This window comes from Asterias rubens, chromosome 5 (genome assembly GCF_902459465.1).
Source record: "Asterias rubens chromosome 5, eAstRub1.3, whole genome shotgun sequence".
In the NCBI taxonomy this organism is placed as follows: domain Eukaryota; kingdom Metazoa; phylum Echinodermata; class Asteroidea; order Forcipulatida; family Asteriidae; genus Asterias; species Asterias rubens.
In genome coordinates, this window is record NC_047066.1 from 15,432,346 (window position 1) to 15,453,290 (window position 20,945).

The 20,945-nt window shown below is 37.6% G+C and overlaps 1 protein-coding gene across 2 annotated transcripts in view; it reads left to right on the forward strand.

The window, feature by feature from the left end:
- Nucleotides 1-2,050: 2,050 nt before the first annotated feature.
- LOC117290954 (leucine-rich repeat-containing protein 74B-like) overlaps nucleotides 2,051-20,945 on the forward strand; it is a 36,891-nt gene continuing 17,996 nt past the window's right edge. The window contains exons 1-7 of one of the 2 annotated variants that reach the window (XM_033772537.1): nucleotides 2,051-2,381; nucleotides 6,496-6,643; nucleotides 13,536-13,708; nucleotides 14,989-15,096; nucleotides 16,578-16,671; nucleotides 18,234-18,283; nucleotides 20,182-20,349. In XM_033772537.1, the coding sequence (XP_033628428.1) occupies nucleotides 2,235-2,381; nucleotides 6,496-6,643; nucleotides 13,536-13,708; nucleotides 14,989-15,096; nucleotides 16,578-16,671; nucleotides 18,234-18,283; nucleotides 20,182-20,349 (888 nt within the window). In that variant the 5' untranslated portion in view covers nucleotides 2,051-2,234. The remainder of the gene's footprint in view (nucleotides 2,382-6,495; nucleotides 6,644-13,535; nucleotides 13,709-14,988; nucleotides 15,097-16,577; nucleotides 16,672-18,233; nucleotides 18,284-20,181; nucleotides 20,350-20,945) is intronic. The other variant, XM_033772536.1, reaches the window with a different exon arrangement.

The following is a 20,945-nucleotide window of genomic DNA, read 5'->3' on the forward strand; positions in this document are numbered from 1 at the left end:
GTATTGGAAATGGCAATTATTTGTGATTAAAAAATATGCAGATTGCTCAGTAATACATATAGACAAGATATCTACTGGCCATTGTTTGTAACCATGACTTTCTAGGCTTAACAACCAGTTGGATTCTGAACAGCTTTGTTGAGATTAATATTCGTTGAAATAGTGTGTTCCGGTATACACAGAACTGTGGTGACTGTGCTATTACACTATGGAACAAAGGTCCACACAACTTCTTTTTTTATAACTGGGTCCCCATGAGGTGATTCTTTAGAAATTAAAATAAGAGAACAACAATAGCGAGTCCCCACAACTCTGTGAGCAAAAGTTTGTGTGTCATGGCCAAGCAGTCTGGCGCACCTGCCTTACAGGGAAGGTACACGTTTGGTAATTCCTCAAAACAAAATATTAGCTTAAAAACTGACTTGGTAACGAGCATTGGAGAGCTGTTGATAGTATAAAACAGTGTGGGAAACGACTCCCTCTGAAGTAACGTAATTTTTGAGAAAGAGGTAACTTCTCACTAAAATATTTAAAGACTTCTAGCTAGAAGTCTTTTATTCCTATCTGAAAGCACACAAATTCGTCCAGCAAGGGTGTTTTTTTCTTTCATCATTTTCTCGCAACTTCGATGACCGATTGAGCCTAAATTTTCACAGGCTTGTTATTTTATGCTTATGATGGGATACACCAATTGAGAACAATGGTCTTTGATAATTACCAAACGTGTACAGTGCCTTTAAACAGAAAACACTGCTTAACTGTTTTCTGCCCAGTAAAACGGCACATGGTTTTGGTCAGCACAGTTTTGTTTAGCTACATTGTACATCTTGTGCTTCAGCTACTTTTTGTGCTGAACTATTTAAAATCAACTCTATGGGATGATGGCCTATTGGCTGAGTCATTGTAGTATGGCTCAGTGAGAGGAGCATTAAAGGAACGCATTGCCTTGGATAGGACGAGTTGGTCTATAAAAGCGTTTGTTATGAAATGCATATGGTTAGAAAAATGTTGTAAAAGTAGAATACAATGATCTACACAAATATGCCTCGAAATTGCGTGGTTTTCTTTTAACCTCGTCCACAAACACGGTTGGCCATTTATGGGAGTCAAAATTTTGACTCCCATAAATGGCCGACCGTGATAGTTCGCGACGTAAAAGGAAAATCGTGCAATTTTTAGTGGCACTTGTGTGGATCATTATATCCTACTTTTAAAACATCTTTCTAACTATATGCATTTCATAACAAACGGTTTCAAACGCTTTTATAGACCAACTCGTCCTATCCAAGGCAATGTGTTCCTTTAAGGATCAAGTGCTGTGAACGCAAAAACTGTTGGATACCAGCACTATATAATGTCAATTCAATGTCACAAAAAGACTGTTTTGTCAAGTTAAATAAATCTTATACCAGCAAAAATTGAATAAATTTGTTAAAACATTGGAATGTGTCAGCAGTTTACTTTGAGTCCGTCCACGGGCATGCCAACAAAAATTCTTGGGAAAATAAAGTTTTAATGGAGCATTCGGTTTAAAAAATTCAACAAAAAAAATTAAAAATCAGGGGAATCTTTCTAACAGGTTAAAATTAAATTAAATTGTGCTCCTTGAATCAAATTATGTTTCTGTTTGTTTAGTTCCCAAATTTAAGTTAGACCTCAAAGTGTTTTTTTTTTTAAACAGATTTCAAAACAGATTCTCCAAAAGAAAAAAAGACCCCTCCCCCACCTAGTTGCGATAATCGTAACCCTCCATCCTCCCGACCGTCGGGAGGATGGAGGGTTACGATTATCGCAACCACCCAGACACCAAACCAATATTTTATAAGTAGAAATATAACCAAGTCTGGAGCAGTAGAATTTATTAACTTTCAATTAATTACAAAATTTCTCCTGATTTTTCCACCACGGAGCAGTTTTCCCCTTTAATATAAACTTTCACTGCACCGCCGTAGTGGGCTTAGTAGAGTTACAAAGTCCATAACTTTCTGGATCAATCAATCAATCAATTAGTTCTACACAACGGCCCCTTGGCAACTCACGTACACAACAATGCGCCATTTTGCCGTTCATTATTCAAGTTTCTCTCGGACGTGTTTGTAGTGTGATTATGAATACACACAATGCAAAGTAGCACAGCTTTCACTGCAGTTTTTTTTAGATTAGCATAACGACTACAGCCCAGTATATACTGCATGGCATTTTTCAAGAACTGGTACAAAGTTTAAACGTAAAAAATGTCGAACGAAAATGAGCCAGATGAGCAAAATGACGACGAGGTCATGAGTGAGTTAGGAGTTGACGAGAACGCCAACCAGACACCGGCGGGTAGCAGGGCACCTAGCCGGGCCAAGAGCCGCGGTAGTATCGGGGATGATAGGAAGGTAAGGCCGTTGTTTATTTCAACTGTCGAGTGTCACTGTCAGGGCGCACTGTTTCTGTTGTTGTGGGCAGCACTGTTCACGTTTGGTAATTGTCAAAGACCAGTGTTCTCACTTGGTGTATCCCATCATATTAAGCATAAAATAACAAGCAAGCCTGAGAAAATTTTGCCTCAATTGGTCATCGAAGTTCCGAGAAAATTATGAAAGAAAAAGCACCATTGTTGGACGAATTTGTGTGATTTCAGATAGGAATAAAAGACTTCTACTCTAGCTAGAATTCTTTTAATATTTTAGTATACTATCAAAAGCTCTCCAATGCTTGTTACCAAGTCAGTTTTTAAGTTAATATTTGTTTTGAGTAATTACCGAACGTGTACCTTCTCTTTAAGGAATTTAGTTTTAATTTGAAAAGGAGTGTAGGGAGGAGGGATAGCAATTGACAAATTAGTGACAGTAACAATAAATAAAAATGCATTTATATGAATAATATTTTCAAATTTAGTTTAAAGATCATAATTCAACTGTTAAAAAAATTGCGAGTCCAGTTAGTGGCCACCTGTATACTTCTTGGTTCCTTCTGCTTCATGGAGACGATGAAAACAATTCTGTATGGCGCCACCACTTTTTAATTCGATATGAAATAATATAGTATCTAATTTACCTCAATGAGATATCCCTTTTTGTAAAAATGAGTGAAAAGGTGGTGGCGCCATACGGAAAGTTATCCGAGACGATGCCATGGATGCAGAACAAACCTCAACCATACTGTGTGTGAATACCATCTGACCAGCATTATCAACTCACATATATGAAGTGTGAGCCACAAATTTCTGCCAAGTTATCGCTCCAACAAAAGTCCCACATGACAAGAAAATTCATTTGTATTTCAAGATTTGTGTTTTTGCACCTTGTCGTGGTGCAGGCCTAAAGGACTATTTTATCTTAATTATTAAAACTATTTGAAATATAATTTTCTAAATTATGGCAATTTGACTCGCTTAACTAGTTGGAAAATCAGAGTTATTTTAAAACATGTTTTATTCAAGGATGTTTTTACTCCCAATCCTACTACTGGAGCTATAAGCTTCGTTCCTCTATTGTCTCGTGGAAACAATTGATAAGGGTACGTACGAACCTCATAGTTCTAACTTCAAGGAGTATCCCAATCCCAGGTCTGGATATTTTATGAGGAATCTGTTTGTTGTTGTGTTTTTAATTAAACAGTAAATTGTCTGTCTGGTGTTGCAGTGTCAGGGTTACCATGCTACTCCGTGTTTGTTCAGTGATTAAGCTCAGTATACAGTGTTCAGAAACTACAATACAATCTGCAGGTTGAAGTATTGTACAGAAGTAAAGACTGTTTACTCCCACTGTTTGTTCACACGCTGTAAGGTAAATGTCATCAAGTGTTGTCATCGCAAATATTTAGTTTGTTGGCTTGGTGGAAATTGTTCTATACAGTTTCTATTTCTTGGTGTCTATACTTTTTGTTCAGCAAGGAAGATAGGGGTACAGTGTTGCACTTAAAGAAATTACAGACTAACTAATGTACACAAAAACTGCATGAGCTTTATGATCATAGCAACAACTACTTAATAATCTATCCGTCTAACACATGATCTATCTCTATTGTTGTCTACTTTGGTTTAATCAGCACTCGGTTAACAATTGAGCATTACACATGTCTGTCAGAAATTACCTATAGGCCTACCATTCATCATCCAATAAGGTTGAGTTATGAAATTTCACAGGGAGCAATACATTTAGTCGATGCAGAGTATAGAATGATGACCCTCCAATCACGTTATTGCTGTACGCAATGAAGGCCCAAAACCCAGGCCATGGCCCAGTTTCATGGCTCTGCTTACCGTAAGCAATGGGAGCAGGGAGTTCTACAGTGCTTACGCCACGGGTTATTTCAAGCGTATTTCATGGGTTAGCGGGTAATTTTGGCTTCTGCGCCTTACTAGGAATTCTAAGCTTACAAGACTAGCGCAGAAATTTGGGGCTTGCACGTAAGCGCAGAATGGTGGTTATAAGCGCAGAATTCTGCGGTAAGCAGAGCCATGATATTGGGCCTAGATCTCAAGACACATTAGTGTTGAACATTTCAGTATGATGATCAGGTAGAACTAGTTTTTATGAATTTGAAATCGAGGCAATAATTATTAAAAGCATCAGGGATAAAACCTGTTGGTCGGATTACACGTGTATCATCAGCATGTGAGATAACGATAAAGGATTAAAAACATTAAATAGTATTGAGCTCATTCAAATAGTCATTACGTAAACAGCTTCAATGATTAATGATATTGCTAAGATAAAAAACTGGACTAAACTAGATCAGGGGTGGATTTGACAAGAGTTAAGACTAGTCTTATCTCGACTTAGGGTGAGTTACTTGTGCTCGTCCAAACTTTAGGACTAGCCTTGAGTTTTTAATATCTCATAGGACTAGTCTTAAATTATGACTAGTCCCAACTCTTTTTGGAATCGACCCCAGTTTACATTCATGACTTGTCTAGAAGTTCACAAGCCTGTGGCCCTTTCAGACCACAGTGGTAAATAGAAAGGTTTCCTACAAACTCATTTTTAGCATGGTTGCAAAACTTTACACGATCCTCATGTGAAAGGAAAACCATGTTTATTTCGCCAATAATTAAAGGACAGCAAACTTGAGAAGATTTCACTGCAAACATTATTGTCCATTCACATGGAGTACAATTTGTGAAGTTTCACAACCATGCTGAAATTAAGCATGTGACCAGTGCTAAAATGCAGTAGTGTGAAAGGTTTCTATAAACTTGTGAAAATGGCCTTGCCCCCTTCGAAGATGAATTATTTCAGGCCCGATACCAACGCTGTTTAATACCAAGTTACTTGCTTGTAGGATGATAGTTGATAGTAACTAATCTAAAACAATGTGTTTGTTTTTTGCTGGCATTCAACCATAGACCAATCCAGGCATTCAAGTGCTGGGTGCCGCCATGCGCTGCGCGCCATTGCTGGGGTGTCTTTGTGCCTAGTTTTGTGCACAAAGACACAAGAAAATTGTTTTCCTTTTCACTTTTTATGGGAATTGAATGTCTTCCTCGACAATCTATGAAATTTCCTTGATATGGCTGCTTGATATAACAACGTACTACACTCTTGATAAATGTTTAAAATTAAGCAGAAAGTAAAATACTGAAATTCTGACAAAATACCTTGTCGATGTTGCATTTTAGCGACATTTATGCAGTTTCTGCGTCTTTGACCCCTAACTCGCCTAAGACAAGCACCTTTTTCAAGATGATCCGGCTTCTATTTTGTTGCAAATATTTGTGGTCAGTGATCTACATTGATATATCATGATGTCCTGTAAAGGAAAATGTGTTATTCGTTGAGGAAAACATTTAATTTCCATAAAGAGTGAAAAGGAACATGATTTCCTTATGTCTTTGTGCACAAAACTACCTTGGCACGTACACCTCAACACCTCAAGCGCCCGGTGCGCGTCGGATTGGTCTATAAAATGTAGTTGGTGAATAGATAATCACTGTGTCAGCTGTTCTGATATTCATTCAACAAAAAATCACCAAATTAGATTATAAATATCTTAAATGCATTTTATTGGCTCGAAAAGACTTGTTATAAATTATGCATAATTTCAAAATAAGCAACAGTGATTTACATAAGTTCATCAAAACTTACTTTCTTGCCAGTAGAAAAAGGATGGTGACCAAACACAATCAAAATGGCCAACTGTGTTTGTTCGCGATGTACAAGGAAAACCGTGCAATTTCGAAGCATATTTTTGTTGATCATAATTCTATTTTTAAAACATTTATGTGTAGAACCATAGGCCTGACGATTTTATAACAAATGGTTTCAAACGCTTTTCAAAGACCAACTTGCCCGATCCAAGGCAAAGTGTCCCTTTCTTTATGCTACAGAATGCAAACTGGTCCTGCAGATTGACACAAAACTCTCATCAACATTAAGCTACCCTGTCCGGCAACTGGCAGGCCATGGTCACAAAGCCATAGGGGTGTAGTGCATTTAAAACCGTGAATGTGGTAAAATGAAGTAGTATGTTTTTTCTTTTACCAGCTATGCATTGTTTTCCTTACAGACCGTAACAAGAAGGGGTCTATCGTCGATCCGACCAGACAGCAGGCTATCTGGAGTGGAGGATAACGAGGTTGCCAGGAATAACAGTGCAGCTTCGGAGTCGACATACAGTGAGGCCTTTGGGTTCGATACAGACCTAGAGGTTGAAGGTGAATCACTCGTAAACTGCTCTCTTTTTTTCATCATCTCATGCGCAAATTGTTAAATTGAACCGTAGTGGTGAGAGCAAATAGTCTCACACCAACCAGATAGTCTTGCGAGATAGTTGCAAAAGAGCCAGTTTGCTATCACCACAACAGAAATTGAAAATGTCTATTTCAGCTTGTGAATTTAGGGGTAAGATCATCAAGACTATAGCTTATAAGTTTTACTGCATCAGATTTGTTGTTTTTCTACTGGAATAGCCCAATCACCATGCCTCATACTGGAACCTTTGAGAAAAAAACAGGTTCAAGAATTGGAGGATTTGAAACTAACATTTTACATAAAGATCCTACAGGCCACTTAAAGCCATTGGACCCTTTCGGTTCAGAAAAAAAAAAAAAGTTCACAGACTTACAAATAACTTACAGGGTTTACAGAAGGCAACGGTGAAAGACTTCTCTTGAAATATTATTCCATGAAATGCTTTACTTTTTGAGAAAACAGCAAAACAATATCAATTCTCGTTAACGAGAATTACGGATTTATTTTAAACACATGTCATGACACGGCGAAACGCGCGGAAACAAGGGTGGGTTTTTCCGCTGTTTTCTCCCGACTCCGATGACCGATTGAGCCTAAATTTTCACAGGTTTGTTATTTGATATAGAAGTTGTGGTACACAAAGTGTGGGCCTTGGACAACACTGTTTACCGAAAGGGTCCAATGGCTTTAAGCAGATTGCAAAGTTGAATCTTTACTTTGTTCACAGCTGCGTCTTGAAGACGAAAGGTTCATTCAGAACATCCCGGCAGGAACTATAGTATTAGAGAGTAAAATCTTCTTAAGAGATTTCCCTGATTCTCTTTCTTAATTCAGACACAACATCTCAGCATCTAGATGCAAACATTCTTTATCCCGAACATCCGATAAATCTGCCCCGCGGTAGTAGAATAAAGAAAGACAGTTCTCTAAGAACAAACTCTACTGGCAAGTTGATACACACATGGTGTTACCGCAAACCAAATTTATTTTCTTTATCCACATCTGGAAATCAATTAAAATTTGCATACCGCCCAGAGCTTTGAGAGTGACTGGAAAATGAAAACCTAAACCAACAGTTAGATTCTTAAACCAGTTAATCCCTCTCAGAAGTCCTAATCTGCTCTAATGGTGATGAGGATTTTCCTGCTTTTGTCATTGGATCATCCAATAGTCATGCACTAGAATTAGGGAGTATGGAATTGTAAAGCTGTAGGTGCAATGTTTATGTTTGAAAGTGGCATCTGTTTTCACAGTACAGAGCCAGGGTGAAATTTTAAAATGGACCAACAGCCGGCTGGTAGTTTGTCCTTCCTTCGTGGTTTTAGTGTCGCCCTGGGCCAGTAAACTCAAGACAGGACAAGTCCATCAAGTCTTGTGTTTTGAAAATGAGCACTCTGTATTGCGTTTAGCAGGGGTAGCCATTTCACTGGAAAAACACATTTACCAAGAATTTGCCAGGGTTTAGCAACTCAAGTGTGAAAAGGCCAACGAGATTTTGAATTTTGTTTTGTTTGTAAGGATTTGCAACCACTTCTGTTAACTGAGAGCAGAAAAAAAGGATGTTTGGGGGACTGGGTCCATACAGCACCAACACACACTCAGCCATTCACCAGGGCCCAATTTCATGGCTCTGCTTATACCGTAAGCACAGAATCAACGCTTATGGAAGCAGTGAATTCTGTGCTTACGGCAAGCGTATTTCACAGGTCAGCAGCGAATTTTGGCTTCTGCGCATGCGGACTCCATGTTACTAGGCATTCTATGCTTAAAAGGTTAGCGCAGAATTCGGCGGTAAGGAAGCAGAGCCATGAAGTTGAGCCCAGGCCTGGAATTACATGTAGGCCATGTCATCTGTCGTCCCTGGTCTTGGCCTTAGTGCCCGTTCAGATTTTTCTCCATAAGATTTTCCAATGGATGTGCCCTTGGCCTTGATTGCCCTCTTGAAAATGGAATTCCAGGCCTGATTCACCACATACAACCAAGCAAGCAAGCACATGCAATTATAATTTTAAAATGTGTGTAGCAATTGACCACTTGCATATCTGTGTGCATCTGTATGCACCAGCATGATCCAGGATCTCTCCACACTAATGCATACATTAGGGGAACTTTTGTGGCTTGAACAGTTTAAGCGGTGGTGGAAAAAAAAAATGTGTTCAGTTGGACATTTTATAGTTATTACAGTGTTAACTGCTTTGCAATCCTTTGCAATTATTTCTGTCCACGTGACTTACATTATGTTTTTTATTTACCCTGGGGTGTATTTCACAAAGAGTTTAAAATACTAAAAAGATCTTATTTTGAGTAAGGATGAGTTAGGCGAGTTAAGCGTCCTAACTTAGGACTAGCCTAAAGTCCTAGGACTAGTCCTAAGTTAGGACTAGTCTTAACTCTTTGTGAAATCAACCTCTGTTCATTGAAGTTATTAATCAATCCATTATTTTTAATTGTTGTTTCATTTTTTGCTCATTTCAGTGAGCTTGTTAAAAAAGATGACAGAAGTATTGTTTTTATCTCCTGTGCCTTCGTTCTCAGTTGTATGCATTAGTTTGGAGAGACCCGCCATGCAAAGAGTTTTGTTATTTTCATTATGGGCATGGAAGTAACTTTAGACATTTAAAAATAAAACTATTGGCTTTTTACTTTTATGATTTCTCTAAAACACTAGTTTTAAATTGATATGAATTTCCAGTTGCTCCACTTTTGTATGGGAAAAACTTCATTTCATCAATTTTTATTTTACAACATCTCAAATGCATCATTCATATCACTTGTCATTTTAGGGAAAAGTGCAAAAAGAAATGTCAGGAAAAAATGTGTGCATTTATTTCCTTCAATTCTTGTTTTCAATTCATGCATTTTTCTTTCCAACATTTTGGGCTTGATTTATAAATCAATTTGTATTTTATAACACACACCTGATGATGCAATTAATATATATGAGGAAAAAATGTTAATGAAAAACTTTCACAGGTCTGAAACTTTTCGTTAGATTTGATTTTAGTTGTTTCATGTTTCTGGGAACTTTTGCTGCTGTGAACAGAACAAATTCTGGTTAAAAGTAAAAGTGCTTAGTTTGAAGAATATCTCCAAGCATGATTGTATTCATTTGTTACTTTGTTTTAGTTCAATTGTTCTTGACTGTAAATGAATGTAATAATTTGCTTTGTTTTTGAGCACAGTGCATTTTCATTCCGCCATGGTAAAACCAAATCATTTTGTCTACTTTTTCTGTTTGCTCGCATGCACGTTCCCTGCAAATTTTTCTCCCTTCAGAAACCATCTTGGCACTGAGACGAAGTAAGAACAAAGCCCTTGATTGTCAAACATGTGTGCAATTAACACCAGTGAAATAAATGCCAGGGTGGTTCGAGGCGTTTGACCTACTGTATGAAGTTTCAAAATAGTTGTTTTGTTAAAGGGACTATGTACTTTTTGTAGGACACAAAACACAATGTCCACAGATTTACATTAAACTCACACAGTTTGAAGATATTGATGGTAGAAAGTTTCCCTTAAAATAATTCTTGCTGAGGTGCTGTAGTTTTTGAGAAATGTGAAAAACAATGTCACGGAAATACGTTTTTGCATGCTAAAATTTTCATCTACTGAGACGAAAATTATTTCTCAAAATCTACAGCACCTCGGCAGGTAATTTTTGAAGGTACGCTTTCTACTATCGTTATGTTCAAACTGTGTAAGTTTAATGTCAATCTGTGGACATTGTGTTTTGTGTTACAAAAAGTATCCCATTTTTGTCCTTTTACACAACTGTGTGGTATTGATGGTCAATAGACCCCCTGCACAACGGGCAGAGCAATAAATTACACACGCCCCTCTCCTGACCGCCTTTTTGGGAGTCAAAATCACACAAAAACATGCACAAAAGATTTGACTCCCAAAATGATGGAAATGGTAGTCGCGCATTGTTCAGGGGTGTGTTCTGCGTTGTTAAGGGGTCTATAGAAATCAATAGACTCCCATGCATAACGCAAAACACTACCGAAGAACAGCTATCGTCCAATATATGCCTCCTTTTTTGCCTCAGAGATTGCACTTTTTGAGAGTGCGATACTTATGCAAGGGTCTATAAAAACCACTGTTCCAAGAAAAAGAAAAACTGTGAAACACTCATTGAGAAATTGTCTTGAGTTTTGAAGAAACTGTGAATGAAAAAAATTGTTAGGAGTTCGATAAGTGATGAAACTTTCATTCCTTTTCAGTTGATCACTACTCTCGTCAAACTTGTGAGTAATGGGTAATGAAGTTATTTACCCCCTGCTGGCGTTAATTTCATTCTAATTCATCATTATTTTCTAACACACATCACTGCATCTAACATCACATCATTTAATAACATGAACTATGCAATGAATAGCACTTTACTAATGCCACTATGTGTAGGTAGTTAAAATTCTTAAGAACTTTGAAAACAAGATTTTTGTAGTGGTTTTTTTTCCCTTCTTTTTATAGCCTTTTTTATACAATGTACATTGATTTGTATGCATGACATTTGCTGCTGCTGTTTTTGCTTATTTTGCATTTGTAGAATTTAGTCTCTTTTGTTTTGATTTCTGTTTCTTGCTGCTGCTTTTTCTACACTTATCTCCTTTAGCTCTTTCAAATTTCTCTCTTTTTGTTTGAAACAGACTTACTCAATTAGAATATTGTGTAGTGTAGATGTTTGCTTTTCTTAATATCAGTTGGGACTGAGGCAGCCTCGCTACCATGGGCAGCGCGCCGTATCGATACCTCTCGTCACTAACCCCTGGGAGGGATATGCTGAGAAACAACGCTGATTGGCTCAGGAAATTGGTTATGCATTAGATGTCAAGTGCATGCGTGCGTAGTTTTATGATAGTTGCATGTTGATCACGCCCGCGTTTTTAATGACACAAACACGTTTTTTAAAAACAAAAACAAAAACATTCTTTAAGGCAAAAGATACGCGTGCGTGCGTAGAAAAGATTGAATAATGAATATCTACGCTCATTTTTGGCTCATTTAAATGTGCTAGCATATAACACATTTAAATTTGCCAAATCCAGGGGTTATGATCGAGCAAGGCATGCTGGGGAAAAATGACACGGTGAGATTGATCACCCCTGGGAACGAGGTTGGGACTGAGGACAAGAGGGCCCTGTTTTTAACGTAACAGAAGGAACTTTTTCCAAGTGGAGAAATCATCAAACAAAGAACCTCGCCAAATTAAGGAAAACTAAAACAACCTTTAAGAACATTCCACTAAGACCACCCCCCCCCAAAAAAAAAAAATAATAATAATATAAATCATAATAATAATAATAATTTCCCTTTTGACAATATTTTGTACCAATTTATAACAGCATTTGTAGTACTAGTATATAGTATTAAAGGATTTGGGTACTTTTTGTAGGACACAAAACACAATATCCACAGATTGACACTAAAAATATCATTGTCTCCAAACGGTGCAAGTTTAGTGTAAATCTGTGTACATTGTATTTTGTGTTACAAAAAGTACCCAAATCCTTTAACTTGGGTATCACTGAATGTAACTAATGTGATAAGAAAGATGGTCTAGCCTATGTTTAACTTAACAGAAGTAACTACTTTCTACTTATACACTTAAGGATTGTTCCAAGTGGAGAAATGGTCTGAGGGGCAGACAAATAACCTCACCCAAACTCAGAAATACTAAAATAAAATGTCACTAAGACTATAAACACTTATACCCCCAACCCACATAACAAACAAGTTCTGATTAGACATTACTTGTACAAATTTATAACAACCTTTGTAGTAATAGTTAGACAGTATTAACTGAGGTATCAGTGAATATAACTAACATAATTTGCTTTAAAAACAGTCTTAAAGATTTACATGTATTTTCAGAAACGGGTTTAGATTTTTAAAAGATTAAAATATCTTACTATAAGATTCTATTTGTTTCCATTATGGGTATAGAAATATAGATTTTTTAGTAAGGCACTTTCTGGCTTTAACCTAATGTAAAAGTTCCTTACACTAGTTTTGAGTTGGACCGCAGTTCTAGTTAGTCCACCTTTTTAATGGAAAATCTTCAATTATTATTTTACAAAATTTCATACAAGTATCAACTTCTTACATTAATATTTGTAATTTTAGGAAAAGGTGCCCCAATATAGAGTAAAGGCCGAGTCACACTGCAGCGATAACGAAAACGATAACGATCATGACGCAAAGAGAACGCATTCTATTGGTTGAATTGCTTCACGCAGAATACGCACACGCCCATTCAACCAATGGACTGCGTTCTCTTTGCATCGTGATCATTATCGTTCTTGTATCGCTGCAGTGGGACCGGGCCTTTACACTGTTCAAGTTTCAAACTTGAATTGTTATTCACTAAGTGAAAAAGATACATTCGTAGTTTTTGTGGCCAAACTCAGAAATTCTTTAATTCTCGATAAATTCAAATATTTACAAAACTTTTATCTTGCTAATAAAGGTTTTGGGTAGTTTTTGTTGTACAAAACACAATGTCCACAGATTCACATTAAACCTATACGGTTTGAAGATAATAAAAGTAGAAAGCGTACATTAAAAAAGTAGTTGCGGAGGTGCTGAAGTTTTTTAGAAATGAGTAAAAAATGTAATGAAAATACGTTTTTACATGCTCAAATAATTTTCGTCTCATGATCACTGAGACAAAAATTATTTTCATTACATTGTTTAACTCATTTCTCAAAAAACTACATCACCTCAGAAAGTAATAATTTCAGGGAAGCTTTCTACCATCAATATCTTCAAACTCTGTAAGTTTAATGTAAATCTGTGGACATTTTGAGAAAGTACCCGAATCCTTTAATGGAAGAATATTTTTTTTTATTGTAGATGTGCGTGAAGACTACGATTCTTCGGGTAAATCCACCTACAAGGAAGCCTGTCGACTCAATGGTGTCATTCCAGTCTCGTATTTTCTGCGACATATTTCAGACACGGAGCTGATCATGAAGCACCATGGTCTGGGTCCTGCGGGTGCAAAGGCTATCGCCATATCCCTAGTGGTAAGCTCTATATATGGGTTACCAAGGCAACCATAACAACAATGTAGTCTGAAGGGATATATCGCCAGACTATTATAAGGATTGTTTACTTAAATGCCTCATTATTCATAATGTTTGTTTGCACAGTGGGAAATTATTTGTTAGAATTGGGTCGGATGTATTTAAATGTATTGTGTTGAGAATGTTAATATTCACAGCATCATAAAAATGGAGAGACAGAAATTATCAAAGCATCAGCTAGTACAAATATGTACATACACAAATGACCAAAGCTTGTTTGACAATATTTTTTGTCTGGACTTTCAAATTATCAGAACTAAATATGTGAAAATATGAACCAAAATGTCCTTGTTCAAAAATGTACCTAGACCCATTTTTTCTCAGAATTATTGTAATTGGATGAAATGAATGTTGAAAACATTTGCACTGAATGGTTATCAAATGCAATAATAATAATAATATCAAATTCTTATTTATAGCACACGTATCTACCAAACAAGGTATTATATACAAAGTATATACAAACTCTCAGAAAGATATTATTTGCAGTGATGGCTTCTGAGACCCAATTATGTAGCACCATTATAAGGGTTTACATGGTGCCAGGAACACCGGGGCGAACGCCTTCTCTTTTCGATAAGTGCACTGGGTTCTTTTACATGCGTTACACAACACATGGGACCAACGGTTACGTCCCATCCGAAGGACGAAGCAATGGCTATGTGTCTTGCTTAAGGACACAAAAGTCAACATTTGAAAAAACAATCACAAGACCATCAATTTTGTCCAGTCATGAGTTTACTGGCCCATTGGTAGAATCACTGGCCTTGGGTCTGCGGGCCATTGTCCAGTTTAATTTTGAAGAACTGTTATAAACTATATAGGATTTGAGGCATTGCATGGTGAGGTATCAAATTTGGTTTGCGGTAACACCATGTGTGTGTCTCCTGACGATGACTAGAGCAAGCTAGTCGAAGCGTTGAGACCAAACCCAAAAACTGACTCTGCTTTAGTACAGTTAATTACGATCCTATAAGCTAAAGTCCCAGCCTATTTCTATACCATCCGCCCAGGTTATAGTTAATAAGCAGGACAGTTCTTTTCAGAACTGTGAAGTCTCCTGAACACCCGAACAATCTACTCTGCGGTAGTAGAATTAAGTAAGACAGTTCTCTAAGAACTAACTCTACCTGGCAAGTAGATACACACATGGTGTTACCGCAAACCAAATATACTGTTATAAACTAATAAGTGGGTTTATTTAATGGGTATGCTTGTAGACAAACACAACAATCTGCAAGCTGAATCTGAGTGATAACTGGCTGGATGCTGAAGGAGGAATTGCCATCGCTGACATGCTAAAAGAAAACTGCTACATTACAGAACTGGTAAGTTGTCTTCTTTATTGTCTCATTGACACACATTTCATACTCAGCATAGTATTAAAGCCATTGGACCCTTTCGGTTCAGAAAAAAAAAAAGGTTCACAGATTTACAAATTACTTACACGGTTTACAGAAGGCAATGGTGAAAGACTTCTCTTGAAATATAATTCCATGAAATGCTTTACTTTTTGAGAAAACAGCAAAACAATATAAATTCTTGTTAACGAGAATTACGGATTTATTTTAAACACATGTCATGACACGGCGAAACGCGCGGAAACAAGGGTGGGTTTTTCCGTTGTTTTCTCCCGACTCCGATGACCGATTGAGCCTAAATTTTCATAGGTTTGGTATTTTATATAGAAGTTGTGGTACACAAAGTGTGGGCCTTGGACAACACTGTTTACCGAAAGGGTCCAATGGCTTTAAAGACACTGGACACTGTTATATTGGTAATTGTCAAAGACCAGTCTTCTCACATGCTGTATCTCAACATATGCATAAAATAACAAACCTGTGAAAATTTGAGCTCAATTGTTCATCGGAGTTGCGAGATAATAATGGAAGAAAAAAGTACATCAGTTCAGAGGGAGCCGTTTTTCACAATGTTTTATACTATCAATCTCTCCCCATTACTCGTTACCAATTAAGGTTTTGTGGCAATAATTATTTTGAGTAATTACCAATAGTGTCCACTGCCTTAGCGACTGTATGGTTCAAAGTTAACCCAGTTCCATAATAACTCTGAGATTGGTGAGTTAACCCTAGTCCGGAGCAGGGTTAAATGTTACCCAGATTAAAGGGTCTGGGTACAGTTACCTGTACTTTTTGTAGGAAACTGTCCACTGTCTATAGTGGTATGTAAAAACTACACTTCATCTACAGAAGCTCCGTGAATTTTTTAATGAAGAGATTCTCTGGAATGTGAAGTGTGAAAGCTACGGCTAAGAGATTGGGGAGGAGGAACATAAATAGGAATAGTAATATGTGTGACTTCTTATATAGCGCATGTCCATCACCCAGTGACGCTCCTGGCGCTGTAACATACAGTATTTCCTGCAAGATGTGGCACTACGTTTGAATTACGAGACCTATTTTCTGATAGCACCATGTAATGTTTTACAAGGTGCTGTGGCGCAATTTGCTGCCGATCGGACCAGGAACATCGGGGCGAACCCCTTCTCTTTTCGATAAGTGCACTGGGTTCTTTTAAATGAGTTACATAACACATGGGGCCAACGGCTTAACGTCCCATCCGAAGGACGAAGCAATGGTTATGTGTCTTGCTTAAGGACCCAAGTGTCACGCCTGGGGATTCAAACCCTCATCTGCTGATCAGAAAGACCAGAGTTTGAATTCGGTGCTCTTAACCGCTCGGCCACAACACTTTCAATTATTGTAATATTATACACTTCATCTTATTAAACACAGATATACCTCATAAACAAACTTTTTCTCTCTATTTTATTTTCCTTCTCCACTAGGATTTATCGGAAAATAGACTTGGTAATGCTGGTGCCAAAGCATTATGTGAAATGCTCCTACAGAACAACACAGTAACACATCTCACATTAACAGGTAAAGACTTTCACCAATCAACAGAATAGTTCTACTTCTAGAAACTGTAACAATAATAGTAATAGGTTTTAATAAAGCGCTTCTAACACTATAGACCAATCCAGGCGCGCATCCAGACCACCGCGCGCCATTGCTGAGGTGTACATGTGCCTAGTTTTGTGCACATAGACATGAAGAAATCATGTTCCTTTTCACTCTTTATGGAAATTAAATGTTTTTTCCTCAACGAATAACACAATTTCCTTGACAGGACATCATGATATACCAATGTAGATCACTGACCACAAATATTTGCAACAAAATAGAAGCCGGATCATCTTAAAAAAGGTGCTTGTCTTAGGTGAGTTAGGGGTCAAAGACGCAGAAACTGCATAATGGTCGCTATTAAATGCATTACATCGGCAAGGTATTTTGTCAGAATTTCAGTATTTTACTTTCTGCTTAATTTTAAAAATTTATCAAGAATGTAGTACGTTGTTATATCAAGCAGCCATATCAAGGAAGATTCATAGAATGTCGAGGAAGACATTCAATTCCCATAAAAAGTGAAAGTGAAAACGATTTTCTCATGTCTTTGTGCACAAAACTAGGCACAAAGACACCCTAGCAGTGGCGCGCAGCGCATGGCGGCGCCCAGCACTTACGCGCCTGGATCAGTCTATATAATCTCTTGGAGATAATCAGAGCTAAGTGAGGATATTTGTGATGCTCAGTTTCAGTACCTGATATGGAGACCAAGGACAAAACAAAAAATGGAAAACGAAATGTCTCCATAGGGGAATTCTAAAGACTGGGGTGCTCCTAAATGAAATTTGTGTACAAAGGAAATTTGTGGGAAAATGTTAACGGAACGTTACAGATTGGTAAGAAACAAAAATCGTGAAGATCACAGATTTACATAAAACTTACACGGTCTAATGATGATGATAGTAGAAAACATCTCTTGAAATATTTCTGTCTGAAATTTCATATTTTCGCGTTTGGAGTTTATCGCTCAGGGAGCGTTTTATTCATTTTTGTTTTGGCATCGATGCAATGCAAAATTTGTGATCGGTTTTTCACTATTCTCTCGTGACCCAGATGGCCGATCAATCTCAAACTTCTACAGGTTTGTCAGTTTATATATATGGTGGATTACATAAAGTGCTTACACTGCCAGCAACATTTTTGCAAGCAAACCCAAATGTAATGTTCCTTTAAGTGCAGAGTCAAAGGAAAGACCAAAAGAAAGCTCAACAGGGAAGGCAGTTAGGGTCTTACTCAAGGACACACGTGACATGACCAGGGGCCGATTTCACAAAGGTCTCAAACTGATCGTAACTTCAAATCAATCGTAGTTGCTAAGTAAAGTGTGAGGTCACAATACAAATCTCTATGGTGATACTGAAAATTTGTCTTGCGATGAATTTTATTGCTTTGTGAAATCGGCCCCTGGACGTACACCTACACTCCCACAACACTAGAGCATCAGTGCACTACATTATCATTGCTTTTAAAAACGGATTTCTTGAAATCTTGCTGTCATTGACTGTTATTTTGAAATATCATCTTTTAAATATCAGGAAACAACTTTGAAGATAAGAGTGCCGAGTATTTTGCTGAAGTACTTTTGGTGAGTTTTGAATAGCATTCAGAGTATAGTATACAAATATTGAGTGGCTCAGAGTGGAATGGAAGGAATATTATCGCAAGGTAAAATTTGGACTGTTCCATTTCACGAGGCGAATTACCTTCCATTCCACGAATTAAAGCCACTCAATATTTGTTTTATATAACTGACATATAGATCCTTGTCATTTAAATGTATTTTAAAAGTATAACATTATGAAAAATCACACAAATTACTGACAACCGAAAATCATATAGCGCCGCGTAGCGGCAACAATGCACAAATCGGATCACAACCTTTTGCACAGGTGCTCCTTTGTTTTAGCGGCGGCGTGGCGGCGCTGTACTGCTCAAAAACAATGGGAACAAGGATGATCCTAACTGTTGAATGGGCGAATAGGTCTTTTTGATCGCCGGTGCGAATGGGAGTAATAGTGAATGTCACGTGAAGTAAGTTCCACCAATTAAATGACAAGGATCTGTATGTCAGTATATAAATATAATACAGTATATTGACTGCTTACATACATAGAGCGTTATACAGTCAACTCCCATGATGAAGAACACTGTTGTAAAAAAGTTCTTCTTACAAAATGTACTTTCTGAAGTCCTGAATTTCATTTCCGCTTTGTGTTTCTTCCTTTGTGCTGTCCTCTTATAACAACGGTCCTGGGCCCAATTTCATAGCGCTGCTTAGCGGCCGATTTTTTGCTTACTGTGCGATTTCTATTTCATAGCACTGCTAACCGTAAGCACCGAAAAGGCATGCTAACCTTCCGGTGCTTACCGCACAAAAATAAATGAGGTCACAATGCAAATCCACGGTTTACACGCAATATGGCCGCCCAATTTTTCTGCTAACCTGTGAAATACGCTAAGGCTTCAGCAAAGTTTTCTGCTACGGTAAGCACGCAAATTTGCTTATCGTTAAGCAGCGCTATGAAATTGGGCCCCGTTATAAAGAGGTCATTTGGCCAATCCTGTGATATTGTTTCGACTGTACTTAAAACTACGACTCCGAAGTGGTCCTTATTCTTTCTGAATTTTTACTTCTGATTATCAATCATTTATTTCACCAGTGTGTGGTTCTTCTCACAAAATAATCATATTTGTTACACTAAAGGTAGCAGGCCTGATACTTCACGGAGGCAGCAAAGGCGATTGCCTCCATGCCCCCTGCTCATTGCCTTGGTGCCCTTGAAATGCTACAGAAGAAATTTACATTTCCTTATAAGGTGCCCTTTCCCAAGGAGAAAATGCTTTGATGCCTTTGCCCTTTCAAAAAAATGCATAAGTTGTAAGTTTGTATCTCTGCCTCGTGTTCCTTGTGTATATGTCTAATATTTAAAGACACTGGACACTATTGGTAAGTATGAAAGACCAGTCTTCTCACTCGATGTATCTCAACATACGCATAAAATAACAAACCTGTGAAAATTTGAGCTGAATTGGTCATTGAAGTTGCGAGATAATAATGAAAGAAAAAACACCATTGTCACCCGAAGTTGTGTGCTTTCAGATGCTTGAATTCTAAATCTGAGGTCTCAAAATCAAATTTGTGGAAAATTACTTCCATCTCGAAAGCTACGTTACTTCAGAGGGAGCCATTTCTCACAATGTTTTATACTATCAACCTCTCCCCGTTACTTGTTACAAAGTAAGGTTTTATGCTGATAATTATTTTGAGTACTTACCAATAGTGTCCACTGCCTTTAAGTACCGGTACATTGATTCAAAGTACCTTCTAGATGTTGAGATTTGTTTTCACCAATGGTTTTCACAGAACCCCAAATCTTTCCACAAAGTAATCAATTAAATGGTTGTCGCACTGAGGATAGTTTTTCCTTTAGCCTGTTTAGCCCAATTAATTTGTGAGGTTTCTGACATTTTTTGTTTGTTCAGACGAATAACAAGATTGAGTATTTGAATCTGAGCCACAATGAATTCAGTGAGGCGGCTGGTCTGGTTCTGGGCCCAGCTATCTCGGAGAATATCACCATCAGGCAGGTTAACCTAAGCTGGAATCACATTAGGAGGAAGGGAGCTCTTTCACTGGCTAAAGGAGTCATGGTAAGGAGGTTAATAGTATCAGAGATGTTAAATTTGCATCGGGGATAAAGAATATTAATTTTGGTGTTTTATCCATACACCGATGTGTGTTAGCACTGTATACTCAGTACTTTCCCGAGTCCTGTGAACAAAAAAAAAACAAAGGTCTGCTGCCACCTAGCGTTCCAAAGTCTCCCACTGTAATGGCAATAAAAACTGATTTGGTAGGAAGTGCAGCAGCTTTTGTTGGTATGAAGCAATTTGAGAATCGTTTCACTTCGAAATAGTAAATTATAGTTTTTATCCACTAGCATTTGAATCTGAGAAGCATTTCAGGCAGTAATGTTTCTCAGATTGTGTATTCCAATTGCAGTTCATTCTTCCTGCAGGACATAACGGCTCCAGGTTTTCGGGAATATTTCAAAAACGCTACCACCTTTCCGAAAAGAAAGTTGATTGTCTGATGAACAAATATGAAAATCTCCCTTACTATATAGAAATCTTTCCCCCTATTATGTTGAGTGAAATTCTAACTGTCTAATTCTAACTGTGCAAAAACTCCCTGGATTGCAAGATGTTGGCTATCCAAGATGTATGAGGTGTGGGTAGAAATGCAA